The sequence below is a fragment of the Papio anubis genome, chromosome X (genome assembly GCF_008728515.1).
Source record: "Papio anubis isolate 15944 chromosome X, Panubis1.0, whole genome shotgun sequence".
Lineage (NCBI taxonomy): Eukaryota > Metazoa > Chordata > Mammalia > Primates > Cercopithecidae > Papio > Papio anubis.
Genome location: NC_044996.1, coordinates 21325557 through 21345729, shown reverse-complemented (window position 1 = coordinate 21345729; position 20173 = coordinate 21325557). Strand labels below are relative to the sequence as shown.

Sequence of the window (20173 nt, the reverse complement as noted above, 5' to 3'; positions counted from 1 at the left end):
AGAAAAACTGGAAAAAAAATGGGCACATGAAGTCTAAAACATGAGATTTCCCTCAACTTTTTACTTAAGAATCTAAGCCAAAGTTAACCATGCCTTCTAATTGTAACCTAAGAGCAGGACAGGTGTCTTCAAAAAGTTGTTATTTTACTTGGGCCTGATTTTTTTTTCATTTCTCCTTTTTACTTATCTATATGATCATGCACTATAGCTGCCTGGAAAATGCTTGAGGCCAAAAAACATCATCAAACACCCCTACAAGCAAGCACATAAGTTTTCTGAAAATAAGTTCCTGGGTGTTTCTCTGTGACAGTAGTACAAATTGGGAGTATCCAGCTTGATCCTGGGTTTCTAAAGGATTTATACAATAACATCATGAGACTCTTTTCAATGTTCCTTCTGATTGTGTGTGTGTGTCTGTGTGTGTGTGTATATGTGTGTGTGTGTGTGTGTGAGAGAGAGAGAGAGAGAGAGAGCATGCATAATGGACTTAATAATAAATATAGTATATTTATGAGACAACATGAAAAAACTGAAAAATGTAAATGAGAATACCTGGTTATTTCAGATTTACTTTTTGGCCACCATACAGCCACAGACGAAGTGTTAGATATTTTAATCTCTTAACTACAAATGGCAAACTAGTTTTCTCCTGAAGCTTTCCTCAGAAACTTCAATGAAAAAACAAGCCAACAGTGTATCTGTAACATTAATCATTCTTAAAGAATCTCTTGCCTGGTATAAAAATAAACACCTCATGATATCAAGTTTATAAGCAGGAAATATAACAAATACCAAAGCAAAATATAAGGACCACATCAAATAAGAAACTGCCTCTGAGTAAATATGGAACAGAAAAGAAAATATGACACCTACTTCAAAGCCAGAACATTGGTGAGCTTATCAAAATGCAATAGTCCTACAAAACCATTCTCTTCTCACGTTGGGTGGACAACTCAGAGACTGGCCACTAATTCCAAATAGCTTTTCAAAATCTGGATGGAGGAAACTGAATACTTTTGCAGGGAGATGTATGTGTGTGACTTTCCTGACATGCCAAGAGATTCTATACTTATGTCTCTCAGCTCCTAACTCATCACTTAGTGGTTCCTTGAGGCCTAAGGATAAAGTCCACAGTCCTCCCTGGTTCCAGCTTTTCAAACATTGTAGGTATGATTTGTGTGTGTGTGTGTGTGTGTTTTTTTTTTCTTTGCTTCTCTCCTTTTCATCTGGTTCTTTTCCCTACTATTGCTTGCCTTTTGTTTACTGGGCTTTCTTCAGAGAAACAAAGGGAAACAGACTTCCTCTGCATAGTAAACAAATAGACAGGTCAACTCATCCCCATTACAAGTGTGCAGCCTGACATTTTAACCAAAGCTCTCTCCCTGAAAGTGAGAGGGCAGAAACTGCACAAAGAGTTAGGAGAACAATAAAAGAAGCATACCAATCAGCTACCTGGGATGGCCTTTTATTCTCTCCAAAATCCCCTGAGTGGTTCTCAAAGTGTGGGCCTGGGACCAGCAGGATCAGCATCACCTGGGCACTCGCTATAAATGCAAATTCTCGGCCCCACCCCAGACTTACTGAATCAGAAACCCTGGAGGGTCCCTTTTGCTGTGCATCATTCCATTTCTACTAAGGGCACTCTCAGCAGCAGCTAGGCAACTGGCTTGTCCAGGCCAAATGGTTTGGTGGACAGGCCAAACTGTTCAGCTATCTGTGATTCCGATATACCCTAAAGTTGGAGGACAACTGCTCTAGCTGCTGAAACTTCTCCCATTTCACCTATCAGTTGCAAGCACCAACAACTCAGGGGCTGTGTTGAGTGTGAAGCTGTCAGGGTAAGCATTAATGTTTTAATTAAGAGAAAATGTCTTTCCAATGAATTGTGTTTTTTAATAAATTTGTTGCATTCCTAGGAATGACTTTTTTATTGTCCTGGGGACAAATTTTCTTGTGTGGAACTCTCTCAACTAAGTGTTAACATAGATGATTAAATGTACGCAGTACTTTTCTAGAGTTCAAAGTTGAGAAGGGACCTTAAATACCATCTGGTCCATGTCCCACACCATGCTTGAATTTTGCTACCAGCCTTGCCAAGTGGTGATTGCTCATGGAGGGCATTAAAGGCACATGTAGGTTGCGTTATTACATGACCAGTGTGTTGCACACATAGCTATTATATAGTGGAAAAATAAAGCCTTGTCATCATTGAGAATAATATGCAAGCCTTGTGTCAATCCAGTGCTATTAATATTTCATGACCAAAAAAAGTGGATTCCAACAGCAACCACAGGTCCTTCCTTATATTGAATTTTTATTATATTGCTCATAAAATTGGCACATATCAGCAGAGATTGGACATTCAGAATTATTTGACTTGTGCTTTCAGACTCATTTAGTAAGTAATTCCCAAAATTCACTTGTATTTTTAAGGAATGTCACCTGGAGTCATGTTGGTTTTTAGGGGTGGGGTGCAGTGTGACATTTCAAGCTTAGTTTTAATTTAAAACTTCTAATAAATGTCAAAGTTTAGCCTTTTGACAAAGTGCCGCAAGTCAAACAAACACTAAATCACTGAACACTTTATGGAAAAAGTAAAATGTTATCTATCTTGGAGTTCCTCATTCAGGTCAAGAGCTTGTGGGTGGATGTAGCCATATATAACATAGCTACTTTGGAGTATAAGAGAAATGGCCTAATGAACAGGAGACCGATTTGAAACTGACATGCCCCTGTCCAACACCCACCATGGACCATACTTTGGTTTGCATGACTCACATTCTGTCTAGGAAAGTTTCTGTGTGTGTGTGTGTGTGTGTGTGTGTGTGTGTGTGTGTTTATGCTAGTGTGTACTTTAAGAGCCTAGCTTGGTGCTATATACATACTAAATCCTAATTCATTTCATCACTCAGAAAATTTATTTTCTTTCCTTCACATTTTAAAAGACTCTTTAATGTGGCTACATAAGTTGCAAATATAAAGAGCATTTGAGTGAGCATGTGGTTAATAAATGCTTGAGAAATTCTATAAAACTGATATAACGAGTTAAAACGTCACAATTTCTCCAAATGGGTATGCAATTTGACAAGTATGTACTGAGTGGCTCTTATGGGCTCAAATCAAAGCACATGGTGTTTTACTATGCATCTTAACTTTCTCTCTGCCCAATCAGACCATAATGAAAATTTCTGGTAAGACAAATTTCCCCCAACCAATTCACCTTTACCATACACTGCCACTCTCCACATACGGTTTTATGAGAACACCAGAGATTTTTTTTAAACGTCTATAAAATTGTTAATCCCGCACTACATACAAAAAGTTCCTAAATATTCATATATTTAATCTATGAGAGTCAACCAGACAAAAATCAGGGGATCCAGAAGACCCAGACTCATTTCTTTTTAGACGGATTCTTACTAGCCCTGTTACATGGGACTATTCTACCTATGCCTTTTGCCTCAAAGGGACCTCATAAGGATGGCAGACATCTTTTAAATTCTAAAATCCATAGCAATTAGGGACAATATCAACCAAAGCATAATAATTTGCTATTAGAAAGAAGGGGAAAAAATCCTTTTGCATCTGTTCCTTTTATTAAACTAGCAGCTCGCATGTTCTTGCATAATTCTTTCACAGCCCCAATCCTCCTTTCTATTCCCATGACATTTACCTTTACAATGAGGAAAGAAGCATAAATTAGCCATTCAGATCCCGGTCCACAGCCATCAATAGCAACTTCAGTAATCGCTGCAATGTTCATCTCCATTTTTTTTTTTTCAATTATTCTCAGAACTCAGAATCAGGGTCAGATCTTAACTGCTGAAGAAGAGCTGTACAGGCCCTAGACACCTAGCAATCATTGCTCATAATCATTATGCCTGAAACTAATTACAATACACTTGGTGACTAAGAGAGAACCAGCCAAGAGCAATGTAAACCAGGATTCCACAACGATCAAAAGCCAAGCAAATTGGAAGTTAGATCTGTGCAGCAATTGCTTGTATTCATGTAAAAATGTTGCTCAGGGAATCTGTTTTAAGTAAAGCTACTGGTGTCTGAAAGAAAGTTTGAGAAGTGGTGGTTTGCAAGGATTTGAAATATAGTGTCTGTGATCAGGGTTTATTTCCCCTTCAATTTTCAGTTTGAAGGCTTAAGTATATACATTCTAAAGATAAAGCAGCTGCTACTCCTTGAACTCATGAATGGCCACTCAACACAGGGATGGAAATAAACACTGTAACACGCTATGAATCTAAAGCAGGAGGACACAGTGGGAAAAAACAGGAGATCTCTCACTCAGGGACTCTATGACCCTGCTCGGGGAAAAGGACTAATCTCTCTGAGCCTCTTTTATCCCATCCATAAAATGGGGCTATTATCACTCACCTCATATGGATAATGCTTGGCATAAAGTAGATGCTCAACAAATAAACGTTATTACTAATATGTGAGATAATAGTGTTGTCACTCTTAGAGTTTCTTTGTATCTACAATCATTTAAAAAAATCTTTAAAGACTGGTTTTTATTTTTCCTAGTGGAGTCAAACATTATCTATCTGAGGGTACATAAATGAAGCCAAAGCTGCTGGAGGTCTTCTAAGAAGACCCAAGGCCTTATAAAATTGGGAACTGTTTATCCTAAGGGAAATGCTTAATGGTTCTACCTTCAAAGGTTGTGAAATGTCCCAGATATCTATGAAGGTGGGAGTGACTGCTGGGTGAAAAATAGGGAATGGGGAAACCTCACCCTTGAGAAGAGAGTTTACATTATATTAAACAAGAGAATAACACACGCACCACATATATATAAAAAATAAGAATTAATCAGCAGGTCAACACCCTCCACCCATGTATTTCATTTGCATACTACCTTCTTTGCCAGAAGTCCACTTGGTATAAGGATTGAGCTAGGGAAGTGTAAGTACTTTCCAGTTCTAAAATATAATCATTCTAAATGCAAGTAGTACCAATTTAACATGGGAAAAACTAGAGTGAAAAGGCGAAAATTTTCCATATAAAAGTTTTCTATGTAAATATCCTGTCTTTTAAAAAAGAGAAGAACATCATGTACTTCTGGAACTTCTATCCCCAGCTACTTGTCTTACATCAAACAAACATTCAAAATTCTTGAAATAGGCCAAAGAACCTCCAGTTCTGCTACTAAATGCCACATTAGTTACTCCTTTATAAACAATCAACTGGATATTGATTAATGAACTAGAATGCATTCTAGAATTAACCCATAACCTTAAGAGATTGGGGCCCTTTTTATTTGATCATTTTTTTTGGTGCTATAAATTACCACCTGGTATTTACATTATTAGGAAGCTGCCTTTTACATATAAGGATTGATTTTTCTCTTACTATAAATGCTGTACTTCATACCCCTGGTGTGGCATGCAAACATTAAGTTACTAGATCAACAAAAGTGCTGAAAAAAGAAGCCTCCTTGTAAATGCTACAAATCATGCCTTTCAAACTTCTAAGAAAATTTAAAGAGTTACACCCATCGACTCTTTCACCTAAGATCAAGTAATTAATGAAGAACAGCAAACATAAGCATCTAAGAATGTAAGGAAAAAAAGGAAAAGTAGCAAGTATTTTACTGACAACCTGAAGCTTGGGTTTATCACTATCTCCTCCTGTTTTGCTTTTTTGATAAAGTCTGCATAATTTTTTTTTGCTTTTTAAACAGGCATTTTTTCTCAAGCATGGCATAATCTCACTCCTCAAGAGTGCCTGCTAAGGCATGGTGTACCAAAAGATCATATACTCAACTTACGTTTATCAACTGATAGCAAATCAATATGCTGCTCCTTGGCCAGGTGCAGCAGCTCATGCCTGTAATCCCAACACTTCAGGAGGCCAAGATGGGAGGACTGCTTGAAGCTAGGAGTTTTAGACCACCCTGAAAAGTGAGACCCCATCTCTACAAAAATTTAAAAACTTACCCAGTCATGGTGCTGCATGCCTGTAGTCGTAGCTACTAGGGAGGCTGAGGTGGGAGAATCGCTTAAGCCCAAGAGTTCAAGGCTGCAGTGAGCTATGATTACACCACTGCACTCCAGCCTGGGCAACAGAGTGAGACCCTAACTCTAAGGAAAAAACAAAACAAAACAAAACAAAACAAAACAAAAAACCAGGCTGCTCCTTGGTGGACAGGCCAATCATCAGCTGTAGCTCTTATTAGGAGCTATTAGCATATCACAGAGTACTAGAGGATTCTGCCAAAATAAGATCAGCCTTTCTTCCCAAGGTTGCTTTTATTCGTGAACACATTTTGAATGCTAAGGCTCCAAGGGAATAAATACAATGTTTACTGATGGCCCTCATCTTTGGCTAATATGGCCAGGGACACAGGCTCAGTATTGTAAGGTCCCTTTTGCTGGGCATCATTCCATTTCTACTAAGGGCACTCTCAGTACCAGCTAGGCAATTGGCTTTAGCATGCCCAGAGTTCTGTGCATTCAGAAATGCCCAGAGAAGGTTTCAGGCATGTGTAAGTAAGCTAGGGAGCTGGAGGAGCCATTGCAAGTGTTCCATGTTCTCAACTCTATGTGGATCAGTCAGAGAGGTACCATATAGCTTCAAATATACATCTCATAATAGAGTCTATCTGTTAATAATCTAATGTCAAGAGAAAAATCAGGCCAGGCACAGTGGCTCACGCCTATAATCCAAGCACTTTGAGAGGCCAAGGTGGGCATATCACTTGAGGTCAGGAGTTCGAAACCAGCCTGACCGATATGGTGAAACTCTGTCTCTACTAAAAATACAAAAATTAGCCAGGTGTGGTGGCATGCGCCTGTAATCCCAGCTACTTGGGAGGCTGGGGTGTGAGAATCACTTGAACCTGGGAGACAGAGGTTGAAGTGAGCTGAGATCGAGCCACTGCACTCCAGCCTGGCCAACACAGTGAGACTCTGTCTCAAAGAAAAAAAAAATCAGAACATGAAATAGCAAATCATTATGATACCAATATGCATGTATGTATATGTATTATCTAGGTACACAAAAAGATGAGGTAAATCACCCAAGAGTGATGGTTGGGTGCTGGGGATCAAGGATAATTTTTTTCATTCTTTCCTTCTTGATTTTGTTCCCTCAGATATTTCAGTGACATTTTATAATCAGAAAAGTGACATACCTTCATGCTTTCAAAAGTAACTTTATTTCCCTTTATTCCCTTCATTCTATTTAACCACTGGAGGATTTGATGTATTTTTCTACTTTTCCAAATTTCACTGTAATACTTAATAAAAAGAAAAACATTATTTTAAAACTTCACCAAAGCAGTTTCCATATTTTTTCATAAAGAAATATGTAATTTTTTTTCCTAAAAAGTATTCCTCATTATAGCAACTTGAAAAATACGGATAGGTATCAAGAAAATACAAATATAATCCCCACTGTTAAAAGACAGTGAAAATGGCTTATCAAATTTCCTTCCTACCTTTTCCCTTGAAAATACATGTTGTTACATGGTTGAAATCAAAATGTATTTGCACCGCGTTCTTATGTAACACTATATGGTTTGTATTTTCTATGTATTTGAAACTTCTTCAGAAGCATCATTTTTTTTTTTTCGAGACAGAGTCTTGCTCTGTCACCCAGGCTGGAGTGCAGTAGTGCGATCTCAACTCACTGCAACCTCCACCTCTCTGGTTCAAGTGAGTCTTCTGACTCAGCCTCCCGAGTAGCTGGGATTACAGGCGTGCACCACAACGCCTGGCTAATTTTTGTATTTTAGTAGAGATGGGGTTTCACCATGTTGGCCAGGCTGGTCTCAAACTCCCGATCTCAAGTGATCCACCCAATTTGGCCTCCCAAACTGCTAGGATGACAGGCGTTAGCCACTGCGCCCAGCAGAAGCATAATTTTTAATGACTGCATACAATGACACCACATGGACGGAGAATAATGTAATCACTGTGGGGCATGCAGGCTTATTTCCAATTTCCTACTCCTAGAAATAATGCTGTGATGAACATCCTATTCACATTGTACATAAGTGTTTATGCAGATCTTTCTTTCCTTGGGATACACACCCAGAAGTGGAATTACTAAATCAATGAGTATGAACATATTCAAAACTGCTGACACATTGCCAAATCTATCTGCAGAAAGGTTGTGTCCATGTACCATCCTTGCTGTTAGAGTCATATTTATTACAAGAGTTTCCATTGCTCTGCTAATTCTTTCAAGAGAGAGGGTGATGAAGATGGGTGTGGACAATGAACAAGAAAGGGCTGAAGCCTGTCTGGATAGGGAATTCTCTCAGTCAATCAGCTGGAGTCAGTGCTAGATCAACTAACCCCTATTCTTTGCCTGGATAGACAGACATACAGAAGCAGAGCAGGCAGTGATGAACAACATTCCAAACTCCCAGGCCCAAAGAGTAATGAACCAACAGAGTTGATACAAGCAGTTCATTTGAAGCTCCTCTATGTATTTACTTCCCTCCAGACAGATCCATTGCTTCTTGCTGATGTCATGCCTTCTGAAGAAGTCAAAGCTAATAGGAGAAGACCCAAAGTTAAAGTACTTCGGGCTCTGTAGAAGCTACACATGCATTTTCAATCCGATGAGACAGCCAATGCTACAGCCACAATTGGTCACACTTCAGATAACAACTCAAAAGGCAGAAAACCTTTGTCAATAGAGAAATGTGTGTATTTTGTCTGAGCTTTTGATTTGATTACAGTAAGCTTGCAGTGGCTCATTCTGGTCAAGTTTCACAGAGAGATTATAAAAGAATTAGCAAAAGTGGCTGGCTTTTTAGTCTCTTTCATATGGAAGGAAAAGAAAATAGAATCATAAAGGAAAGAGTAGCAGTGCTTTCGAACTAAATCGAAGACCACTGGCATAATCTGGAAGAAACACTGCATTTGCAAGAAGGCCAGAAGGCCTCGTGTCTTTCTCTGTACTTTTGAGGCTACTCAGCCTACGAAATGTTGCCTACTGTACTGTAGCAGAGGTTTTAGAAAGCAATTATTTTTTTTAATGTCTTAATGAAATGTGAGGTGAGGATTAAAAACCAATCAGTGTTGTATGTTATGCTATGCATATCTATGACACACTTACTTTGAGGATGTTTTAGACTTTTTCCAATCTAAAACCCTCTCAGGGGATCTTTAGTAAGTAACTGTGGCCATATAAATGATAATAATCTATCTATATAGGTAGAAAATAGTTAAGGTCAGGGGTCAGGAAAATTACAGAAATTTCAGCTTAGTTAATGGCCATGAAGCTTAGCTGGACATATTTGTCTTTTAAGGTTAGCAGACAGCTCACTTCCACTGAGATATGCCTTTCATGGGCATATAAATTCTAATGCCTCCCACTCACTGAGCCTCTGCACTGGTTAATGGCTAATATGAACTACAGAAAATTTGCAGTTAGTGATTAAAACGCAGATTCTGCTAAGTCTGAAGAGTGCTTCGTGCCCTGCCTCTGTGAAGTGATAGGAAACAAGGGGCCTTAGGGCTTAAGGGAAGGGTAGCTGCTTGGTTTACACTTGGCCCATGCAGATAGATGGGACAGACAATTATTTCTTTTATGTGCATTTTAAGCTAATTCAGAAAATTTCTACTATTATTCAAGTTAACAAGCTTCAGGCTCATGGGAGGGTTTTTCAAAGACCTGGTGAAAGTAGCTGAGAGTTAAAAAAATGATAGAGGGAAAATAGAGGGTACCATACAGACGGCTAATTAACATCTTGTAAGGCCTTTCACTAAAGCAGCTGGTCTAGTCACATGTTTAAAAGATTCACAGAATTGGTAGAATTGAAAGGGTTTTAGAGAGCATCTAGCTCAACCCCCTCATTTTATGGATGGGAAAACTGAGACTCAATCAATTGCCCCAGGTCACAGTCACAGTGGGTTCACTGCAGAACTAGGATGATAATTCACTGTGCACTGCCTCCCATCCAAAGTTGCTAAATTTGCTCTAAAAATGACAAAGGAGTTTTCCCAATAGACTAGCATCAGACAACATGCATTTCCTTAGTTCTTCAAACATGCAAAATATCTACAGTTTGATACAGGCAGTTATATAGCAATGATATTACTTCATAATTATAACATCATTTTTACTAGGTAATTCAGAAATACATTTAACGTGGCAGCTGTAATCACCTTAACCTATTTGGGTTTTAAACTATGCTTCTTTTAAAAACTATTTTCTCACAAAATGCCAGGCATTTGGGGATGGGTCTTCATGCTGTAGTCCCAAAACACGGATTATGCCCCACTTCTATTTCTATTTCCTTTGCCAAGCAATTTTCCCTAACTCCCTCCTGAATTAAGTATGTGATTAGCATATTCATGAGATGACTAATTCAGCTAAGTTAATTAGCAGCTCTACTATCAAAAAATTCCCAGAATTGGCCAAGAGGGGGAGCACCTAGCTCTGTCACTACCACAATCTGGCTCTGTCTCCAGCAGATAGCAGATTTCTGGTATTAAACACCCTAAGTTATAAAGTGGGTTTGAAAAATGACAGCATACAAAAACATAGAGGCCAATCTTTAAACTCAGTTATATGTATTTAAAATATAAGAAATGTGATAATTTTTGAGGCGGAGGAAGTTTTCTCTTGTACTTCACCCAAATCCAAACACACACACATGTTTATATCTTAAAAACTGATATAGAGTGTAGTCTCTTGAGATGTACAAACGACAGAAAATTAAAAGTACAGAACAAAAAAAGGGCCTTAGAGGTAAGGGACCTGGAGAAGGGACTCATCTCTCAAATTCAATGACTCCAAAAATGCCAGAGCTGGCAACTATAACCCTGACCAGGGTCAACTGAAGAAGAATGATGGAAAACTGGGATAATGGAATTATTTCCGGTAACAGAAGGCTAACTCTCTACAAGCCCCCAAACTTTTTTTTTGTTGGAAAGTTTTTTCTTTTTCAATAATTACTTTAAAAGTAATTATTTCTACCTTAGAAAGAAGTAGTATCTCATAGACATAGACAGGTTTTGATGGTAGACAAAGTTCTCTGGGGTCAAGGTCACCACTTTGAATTTACACTATAAGCTTGCAGATGACAAAAGGTACTCCCTTGAAGTTGCCTGACCCAGAATATTTCCATGTGTCCTTTTACTATTTCCTTACTATATGTCCCCAGCTGTCTCTGTGCAACTTCACTGCTCCATCTTGGTTCCCTACCACCAACTTTTTAGTCTGCCCAAATTTCTCTCTTCAATTCACACCAAAGAGCCAGGGTTTAGCTATTATAATAGTTTGGATAATTCTTTGACCAAGCATCACCCTTGGGTACCTACTGAAGTGAACATGTCACCTAGGCAGCCTGTTAATCAAGCTGCCTTGGTTAGGAGGCCTTGAGGTACCTAGCAGAGTCCCTAATTGTGAATGCCCATTAGTCAATCAGCCAGGCAGGCGTGGTGGCTCCATACCTGAAATGCTTTGGGAGGCCGAGGTGGGCGGATCACCACAGAGGTCAGGAGTTCGAGACTAGCCTGGCCAACATAGAATGAAACATTCTCTGTAAAAATACAAAAATTGGCGCTGGGTGTGGTGGTGTGTGCCTGTAATCCCAGCTACTTGGGAGGTGGACAGGAGAATCGCCCAGGTTGGGAGGTGGAGGATTTGACAGGTGTGCCACTGCACACCAGCCACAGGCAGCAGGCAGGAAACAATCTCAAAACAAACCGACAAAAATTGGTCAATCAATTACAGCACCGGGGGGACTATGATTTTGCATAATTCATGATCAACTATTGAGTACTTGATCAACTAAGATTTTTATAAAATTATCTCATTGTTTCTGTAACCTAACATGGGGAAAATGTGCAAAGTATTCTGGCATTCCAGTATTCCAGCATTCCATTATGTAATACATTTCAGCTACTACCTATTTAAAAAACACTTGTATCTATGTTCCCTAACTTTATTGTCTATGCTGTATTTTGTTATATTATTTCATTTATTTGTTTTGAGACAGGGTCTTGTTCTGTTGCCTAGGCTGGAGTGCAGTGGCATGATCTTGGCTCACTGCAGCCTTGAACTCCCAGGCTCAAGTGTTCCTCTCACCTCAACCTCCCAAATAGCTGGGACCATAGGCGCACACCACCACTCCTGGCTAAGTTTCGTATTTTTAGTAGAGACAGGGTTTCATCATGTTGCTCAGGCTGCTCTCGAACTCCTGGGCTTAAGCAATCTGCCCACCGTGGCCTCCTAAAGTGCTGGAATTACAGACATGAGCCACCGTGCCCAGCCTATGCCATATTGTAATTTGAAGTCAGAAAAAAACACTGGAGTTTCATAATCATTAAAGTTTTGAAACTGATCAAGGCATAGTGTTAACATATTTATTGAATGTGAAGCCTGGTAGGGAAGAGCAAGAAAAACTGTTTTTCTATCCTTTTTAAAAAACACATGTTAACACTTACAGATAAAGTTTCTCTGTATGGTTTAAGAAGAAAAAAGAAAGCAAAACAAAACAAAAAAAACCTACACATTGGAATCATAGTAGTGCTATAAAACCATGGGGAGCGAGAAGGGAAAAGAATAGCTAAACCAGCAGGCCCATAGGCAATGACTGTGGGCTCCCTGCCAGGAAGACAGAAGTCTAACAAGAAATGAGGTGGCTTGGAGTAGAAGGCCTTGGAACTTAGAAACAACTCTATCTCCACTACATTGTGCTGCCAACAGGAGAGTCATTTCTAAAGAGCAGATTTTTTTTTCCTTCTAAATTCCATTATGAAGCCCCTAAGTGGTGATTTTTAAATATCAACATCTTAAGTTTTCAAAGATGACCATTTAATTATCTAAGTTTTCTCCCCAAAGTAAAAGAAAAGACTTAGGTTATTATCTTGAATGAGAAATGTCATAGTCAAGAAAACACCATTATTTTCAATAATAACAATTCAGTGATCAGGAGAGACAGGGGAGGTCTAATGATAGATTTTGCCAGTAACACCCATTTTCACGTGGTATTAACATACTGTTAAATATTCTTAACAGCTACAGCATATATGTAGAGGGATGTGGGTAATAAGAAGGATATATAGATATATAAATTGTTCCCATTCATCCAGGGAAAGGTAATAGAACTAAGATACAATTTTCCACATAGTGTGTTTGAAAAAATGGGTAGGATCAATGGCATACTACATAGACAGTGTTTTAGTTCAACTACATTATAGATTAAATATGCTTTTGTGGTCTCACCTGGGAACCTAACACTTATTAAATTGGCTATAAGTTTGAAATAACAAATCTCAAAGCCAACATTTGAAATACAACCTGTTCTTTAACTGAGGACTGCCTTATCAGCTATATCAAATCTAATTTAGTCTAACTTTCTCACCATGGTAACAAGCCCTTTGCAGAAATACTCAAAGACATTTCATATCTAGAAAATTTGTCTTTTACTTCTTCACCACACATAATGTCAAGAAAAGCATGCTTCAAAGGTACTATGTAATTAGAATGGCCTTTAAAACAGGCACAAAGGAAATCATTCCTCTTAAAACTAAATCTACTTCATAACAATCTTCAAACTGAGTGAACAGCACCAGGGAAAAGAATCCTGAGGTGTTTTGGACTCCATATTCTATTTTTTAAAGTCTGTTATCTGTGCCATTGTTCAGATAGGACCAAAGTACACTCTCAATTGGCTCATATTGGCTATTTCTTCAATATTAAGAGAAAGTGTGCCTGTGAGAAGTCATGTCTGGCACAGGTGATTAGAATGGGTTCTGTTGTGGCTTTTACATGGAAAGACTATGCAAGAGCTTCAGTTAATGTGAGGCTGGATGGAGCCCAGCTTAATGAAGACTATAGTAAAATAGCTACTTTTGGGTCTCTGCTGCATGGAAACTCAAGAACTTTAATCCTGTCTGTGTTCTGCAAAACTTTTAGGAATTCTAGTTGTCTTTGGGGATCCATTTTGAAATTTAATTTGAAGTCTAGCATCTGTAAATTCTCTCTATTTTGACTAAGACAGTTTTCAGATGCCTGCTTTTTATTAGGAGGTCTTTTTTTTCTAAAAAGGGATTTGCGTCAATAACACTATTCTGTGTTCATCCAAGAAAATAAATGAAAGCATTTAAGTTAAACTAATCTATTTTTTGGCTCCTTGTGACCATATTTCCATAATGCCTACCATACAGATTCCAGTGCATCCGGAAGTGTTCTAGCCATAAAGCTACGGGGCTAACTCGTCTCTGGTATCCAACAAGGACAACATCTTGGGAGAAAACTTAAGCACTGAGGGAGCAGAGGAGCTGTGAAAAAGCTACAGTACAGACTTAACTGCCGGCTCTTACATATGACTTGAATAACATACCATCAAACTTCTTGTAACGTGAAGCAAAGACAGCCTGCAAATGATTGCACTGTTCGCTGACCACACTTTTGAAATCATCTTTACTTTGCAGGCTGTACTTCTCCTCCATCTCTTGAGAGCAGCAGGTAGAACCCTGGGGACAGATCTTCAAATGATCACCTGCAAGATAAAAAGTAGGACAGTCAATGTCTATCATCATTCATCAAGTCTAAGAGGGAAGGGTTTGATTTAGGTTCATTTCAACCTGTGAGGTTCCTGCAAAGGCCCAGGCATTATGTGTACCTAACAAGTTCCAGGAAGCCTAAAAATATTCATTCCCTTTTTGAGAAAATAAATAAAGCCCTCTCCAAAAAGAAAAAGAACTTTCCAATCAGAGAGGTGGCTAAACCACAGGAAAATTGGTGTGGTCAATAAACAATATAGTATTCCATGTCAACTAAAGTCTCTTTTATAAATTCCCAGAGATTCTCATATTCTATGCTAAATACTGCAGAAGTCATGCAAACGAGACACAGTTTTTCCAGATTTGGGAGTTTACACTCCAAGAGAGATTGTCCTTAATGACGAATGATTTATAAAATATGTGACAACAGACAAAAACTGAGCAAATATATGTGCAAGAGTTATACTGTGGGGAAACAAAGGGATTTGTGCATTTCAAGGGTTGTCAGCAAAGAAGAAACTATAGGGGTTTATGCTGGATGATCTGAGCCTATGATAAATCACAAAGGGGTAATGGTAATCCTCAATTCTTAAGTTTCAGATTCTTTTTAATCCAATGTATTCTGTGCAGATGTCAGAGACTATATCTACCCTATGATTCTGTATATGTAGCATCATCCCAGTATAGACCAACAACTTCCAATAAACGCCTTTATGTAGTGATGCAGCCCCAAGAGTCAAGGGAAATGTCAAAGACACATCACTCCACAGCAACCCAACCCATGAAGTATTTCCCCCACTTATAGCAACTGCATTTCGCTTGCAGTTTGAGGGTGAGGTTTAGGCAGGGTTTTTTTCTATACGCCCCAGAGTTCCCCCCTTGTTCTCCGTCACAGAACAAAAATTGTGCTTTGAAGAGACAATGTCTCTTCCCTCATAATGACCACAAGATGCAATGCCACTCAAAAATAAACCCCACTAGCTACTATCACTTCAGTCTCTCCAATATTAATTGGTGTGGTATAATTTTGTACACATGTTTACAAGGATTGACTTTCACTGTTCCTTCTGCTATTGCTGTCCGTGTTCTATGTAAGTCAAAACGGGTCCGAAGAGAGAGGTGATCTGAGGAACTCAGGAATGAGTATATTGAAGACATATGAACCTGTCAATGGTAAGTGTGTCCAATCAACAAAGTGATGGGGAATTAAAAGCTAATCATTCAAACAACACTAATCATGGAAAACGAAATGGTCCATGAGCTGGTCATTGCTGTTTCTTAGCCATGTGTACTTACAGGAAATAGGGCTTCGCCTAATAGAGATATCAAAGCAGCTTTAGGGTAGCAGGGTATTTCAGATAAAATTGAGCTGGCAATTTATTTGACTAACACTAGATTGTCTACTGCACATATGCAAATAATTATATAATCATATATGTTCCCGATCATTCTTCCTTCCTGGCAATTAAAAAGTAAGGAGAATGTTACTGCCCCCAAAAAAGGGGAGTATGCAGCATTAAAGGACAATGTAAGGAAGGCAGAAAGGGCAACAATCTTCAAATAACTTCCTCATCCAGAAACTGCCAAAAGTTTCTTTTGGCATTTCTGAAAACCATGGTCAACAGATAATTCTAACAGTAAAAAAAGGAAAAAAAAAAAAAAAAAAAGGTTGTGTAATCAAGTTTAGAGCTGTGAGACTGCAGAATATCTTAGATCTCGTTAGTGACAGAAGAGGGGTTGCTACGGCTTGGTTTTATGGAAACACCTTTGTTACAACCAAAAACAAAACTCCCTCTTCACTGGCTTAACAAGTTCACAGCAGGCCTTTGGTACTGGGGCACATAATTAACACAGAAAGATTCAGCTGTCTCCTGGTTTCAGGGTTGAGGTAAGGGTTCCCTCCATTACAGTCTTAACACATAAAACAATATGAAGGCCCCCAAATAGTACAGTGCTGTCGCTATATTAAATAATACATATTACACTCATACCCCCTCTAGAAAATGAATTGGATTGCTCAGAATGAGAACCCACAGAGGATGGTTCAAATGAATTACTTCATAATAAAGACTTTCAATAAAATTTTTAAAGATTATTATGAGCTAAAATTCATTATAGGATAGGCTGTTTTTTCAAGCACCTGCAAAGATTCCATTGTGGTATGGATGAATTTTTAAGGCAAAATAACTTGTGAGTTTGGAAAATAAACTATGCTCACCTAACGTCAACAGGGTTCACACATAAGGGTCACTTACTGGATCCTATCAAAATAGGTTTCTAAGTTCACAGAAAAGTACCCATCTTTTTTCCCTGCCCCCAATGTACATGGGTACATGCACAAACACATGCGCACACACACACATACACCTCAAAGCAAGAAAATACCAAGAGACAGCAGGAAATAATAATTTTCTCTGTTGAAGAAGGTGCTAGATGTTGACAGGCTTAAACTCACCCACAGGAAATTTATACTAAGGATATACCCTTCAAAAACGGGTAGCAGCAATAAAAGTTTTCCTAGTAACCTGGTCCGAGTGGATGGCACCATTTACACTGGCACACATTAAAGGCCCAGAGTGGCCCAGGCACTCCACCCATCTCATCTCCACCAGTGACCTTCAAGCAGAACCTTATCGAGACTTGTTGATACTGGAACACTGGGGCATGACTTTGTTTTGGTGCCCCTTTCCTTCCTTCTTTCCTTCTTTCCTTCCTCCCTCCCTCCCTCCCTCTCTCTCTCTCTCTTTCTCTCTTTCTTTCTTTCCTTTCTGAGACAGAATCTCAGTCTACTGCCCAGGCTGGAGTACAGTGTCGTGATCTCAGCTCACTGCAACCTCCGCCTCCTGGGTTCAAGGGATTCTCGTGCCTCCGCCTCCCAAGTAACTGGGATTACAGGCATGTGCCACCATGCCCGGCTAATTTTTGTATTTTTAGTAGAGACAGGGTTTCACCATGTTGGCCAGGCTGGTCTCAAACTCCTGACCTCAGGTGATCCGCCCGCCTCGACCTCCTAAAGTACTGGGATTATAAGAATGAGCCACCGTGCCTGGCCTGCAATATCTAATTTTAAAAAGAAAAAAAATAGTGCACTTTCATCTCAGAGAGATCTTTCCGGGAAGATTTTGTCTAATGGTGAAAGGCTTGCCTTATATAAAGGACAACAACAGGGTAGATACTTGGCTAATGTTTCTGTTGGCAAAGTCATCTGCCCCTCAGTGCAAAGTTCGCACTTTGGGCCATATAGCCCTGAATGCACCACTTATCCTGTCTGCATTTCTAAAAAGCATTACTTGAAAATGTAATTTGACATTCTTGCCAAAAGCCCTGTGACACACGTAGTCCAAGACATACTTGTGAATTAAACCCCAAGACATACTTGGGCTACTGGGGATTCAGTGCCATAACTAGTTAGTGCTAATGAGAAGCACAGGGAGGAAAAGGAGGACAAGTCTGGGTACATTTGAAAATGAAATTATAGCTCCATATTCTGGTAAAAAATCTTTGAAGACTCGAGCAACTAATTCAGTTTTTTTTTTTTTAAACTTGAATATTTCTACTTTAAGCACCCAAAATGGTTTATTTTGAAAGCTAGGGCGTGCATATTATTTGAAAGGCATTCTGTCTTATGTGTTTGAGACTGCTTCTAAAATGCTGTGTCTGAGTGAGAAATCTTTTCTTTCTGGAGATTTCCTTTCTAAGCCCGGTGATCTTATATTCTTCTCATTGAAGAAAGATGCCACAAATTTTCCTTTAGGCTGAGAGAGCTGAACACGAGGACAACAGAATAAAGATGGGACAGGTAGACAGCCACTGTGGGGGTAGCATTGGACACTTGTACTTTTTAACAAGGGCTCTAGGTGATTCTGACCCTTCCTTAAGAATTGTTGCTAGAAAGGCTTCTGAATTCCAGCTGTGGAACAGCTGGTTATAGCAGTTGACCATTAGTCTACTACCTTAGCGAATAGTAGATTATGATCTACAACTGGCATTTCTCTCCCATATTTCCCTAATTCAATCTCCTGCTTCCATGACTCTTGACATATAGTTTCTTCTTCATGTATCGCTTCTAGTCCCTCAAGACTCTCCTGTCTGCTTTCCACTCTCTTTTCACTCTACCCATGTAGTTCTCTCTAACCCTACCCCACCTCTTAAATGGTGCATAATATGAAACTGAAGGGTTTTTTTATTTGTTGTACTTGTTGAGAATTCCTTGTTCTTAATTTAAAAAGCAGGTGAATTCAATGCTTTATGGTTTTCTAAGGAAGCACCTAAATTAAGTTGCTTTTTGTACATGGCCCTTGATTAGTTTTTTTCTTTGTGGGTCACTGGCCCTCAATAGAAAAAAGGTCCCCCAGCCCTGTCCTAGGAGGCTTGGATGGGATTCAATGAAGCGTGCTTTTAAAGCTTAACTCTCTGGCATTAAAAACAAAAAAATCACTCGAAAGAGCCAAACTTTTTTCAATCACACCAGCTCTATGTAATTTCTCTTTAGTCTTAATATCAATGCCTTAGTTTTCAAAGCTGAACAAAGACAATCACAATAAATTACTCTCAATCCTGCTGAGTATGTATTGGTTCTTTTTTTGAAGCACTTCAAATCAATGGTTAAAGAAGTAGGCATTGAATATGAGGAATCTATTCCATCATTTAACAGCGCTCTGAGGCAAACAATCTGTGAAACTGTGCTTTCTCATTTTATCTCATTTATTCCTCTCACCAAAGGCTGGCTCTGATGTACAAATGGGATGCAGCTCATGTTCGTTTATTTTCAGTTGCTCATAACTCAGCTTCCCATAGAAAATGTTATAAATGGTAGATAGGTTCTCAGGCCAGCCCTCAGCTTACTTACTACTAACTTGACTATTTTCAACTATGTCTAACAACCATTTTCTATATGTTTCTCAGAAAATACATTTAGAAATCCAACTAGATGCCAAGAAAGTGTCTCTCCAATTCTCACACTTTTTTGGGAGGTGGGGCAGTAATAGAGGAATACTGGTAGTTACCACTGAGGGGTCAGCTTTCTTTCTGTACCTGCAGGAAATAAAGTAAATCTCTAGTGTTTACTCCCCCAGTGTCCTAAATGGAGAAAACAGAGCCAGAAAATATTGCAAGACACTGGGAGAGAATCCAGGCTTTGCCTGCACCAGTGGGATTTTTAAGGTAGACACTCTTGGTACTCGGACTGATTTTACCAATAATGCAACCAAATGCCTTTGGTAAATAAGAGAGACAAACTGTTCCCGAAGGGTAAGGACCGTAGTGAGGAACATTTGAGAAGAATAGACTGGAAAGCACTATGTAAATTGCAAACATAAGAGACTATGATTTTGCATTGGCCTTTCTTGAAGAGTGCCTCACTTGAGTTATGAAGAAAACTTAGCTTTTTACAAGGGGTTTTTAAGGAGTGAATTTAAAAGGTTCCAAATATTTAAAACTACTTGGATCTTTTATTCTGCAGAGATAGCAGCAGTCTAGGGATAAGAAGTTTGATCTAGCCGGGCACGGTAGCTCACACCTGTAATCCCAGCACTTTGGGAGGCCAAGGTGGACAGATGACGAGGTCAGGAGATGGAGACCATCCTGGCTAACAGGATGAAACTCCGTCTCTACTAAAAATACAAAAAGATTAGCCGGGTGCCTGTAGTCCCAGCTACTCAGGAGGCTGAGGCAGGAGAATGGCG

At 39.1% G+C, this 20173-nt stretch overlaps 1 protein-coding gene across 2 annotated transcripts in view; it reads right to left on the bottom strand.

The window, feature by feature from the left end:
- The window catches only part of GPC4 (glypican 4), a 124207-nt gene that overhangs the window by 25479 nt on the left and 78555 nt on the right, over nucleotides 1-20173 (bottom strand). For both annotated transcript variants that reach the window (XM_031661014.1, XM_003918295.5), the window contains exon 2: nucleotides 14327-14485. In XM_031661014.1, the coding sequence (XP_031516874.1) occupies nucleotides 14327-14485 (159 nt within the window). The remainder of the gene's footprint in view (nucleotides 1-14326; nucleotides 14486-20173) is intronic.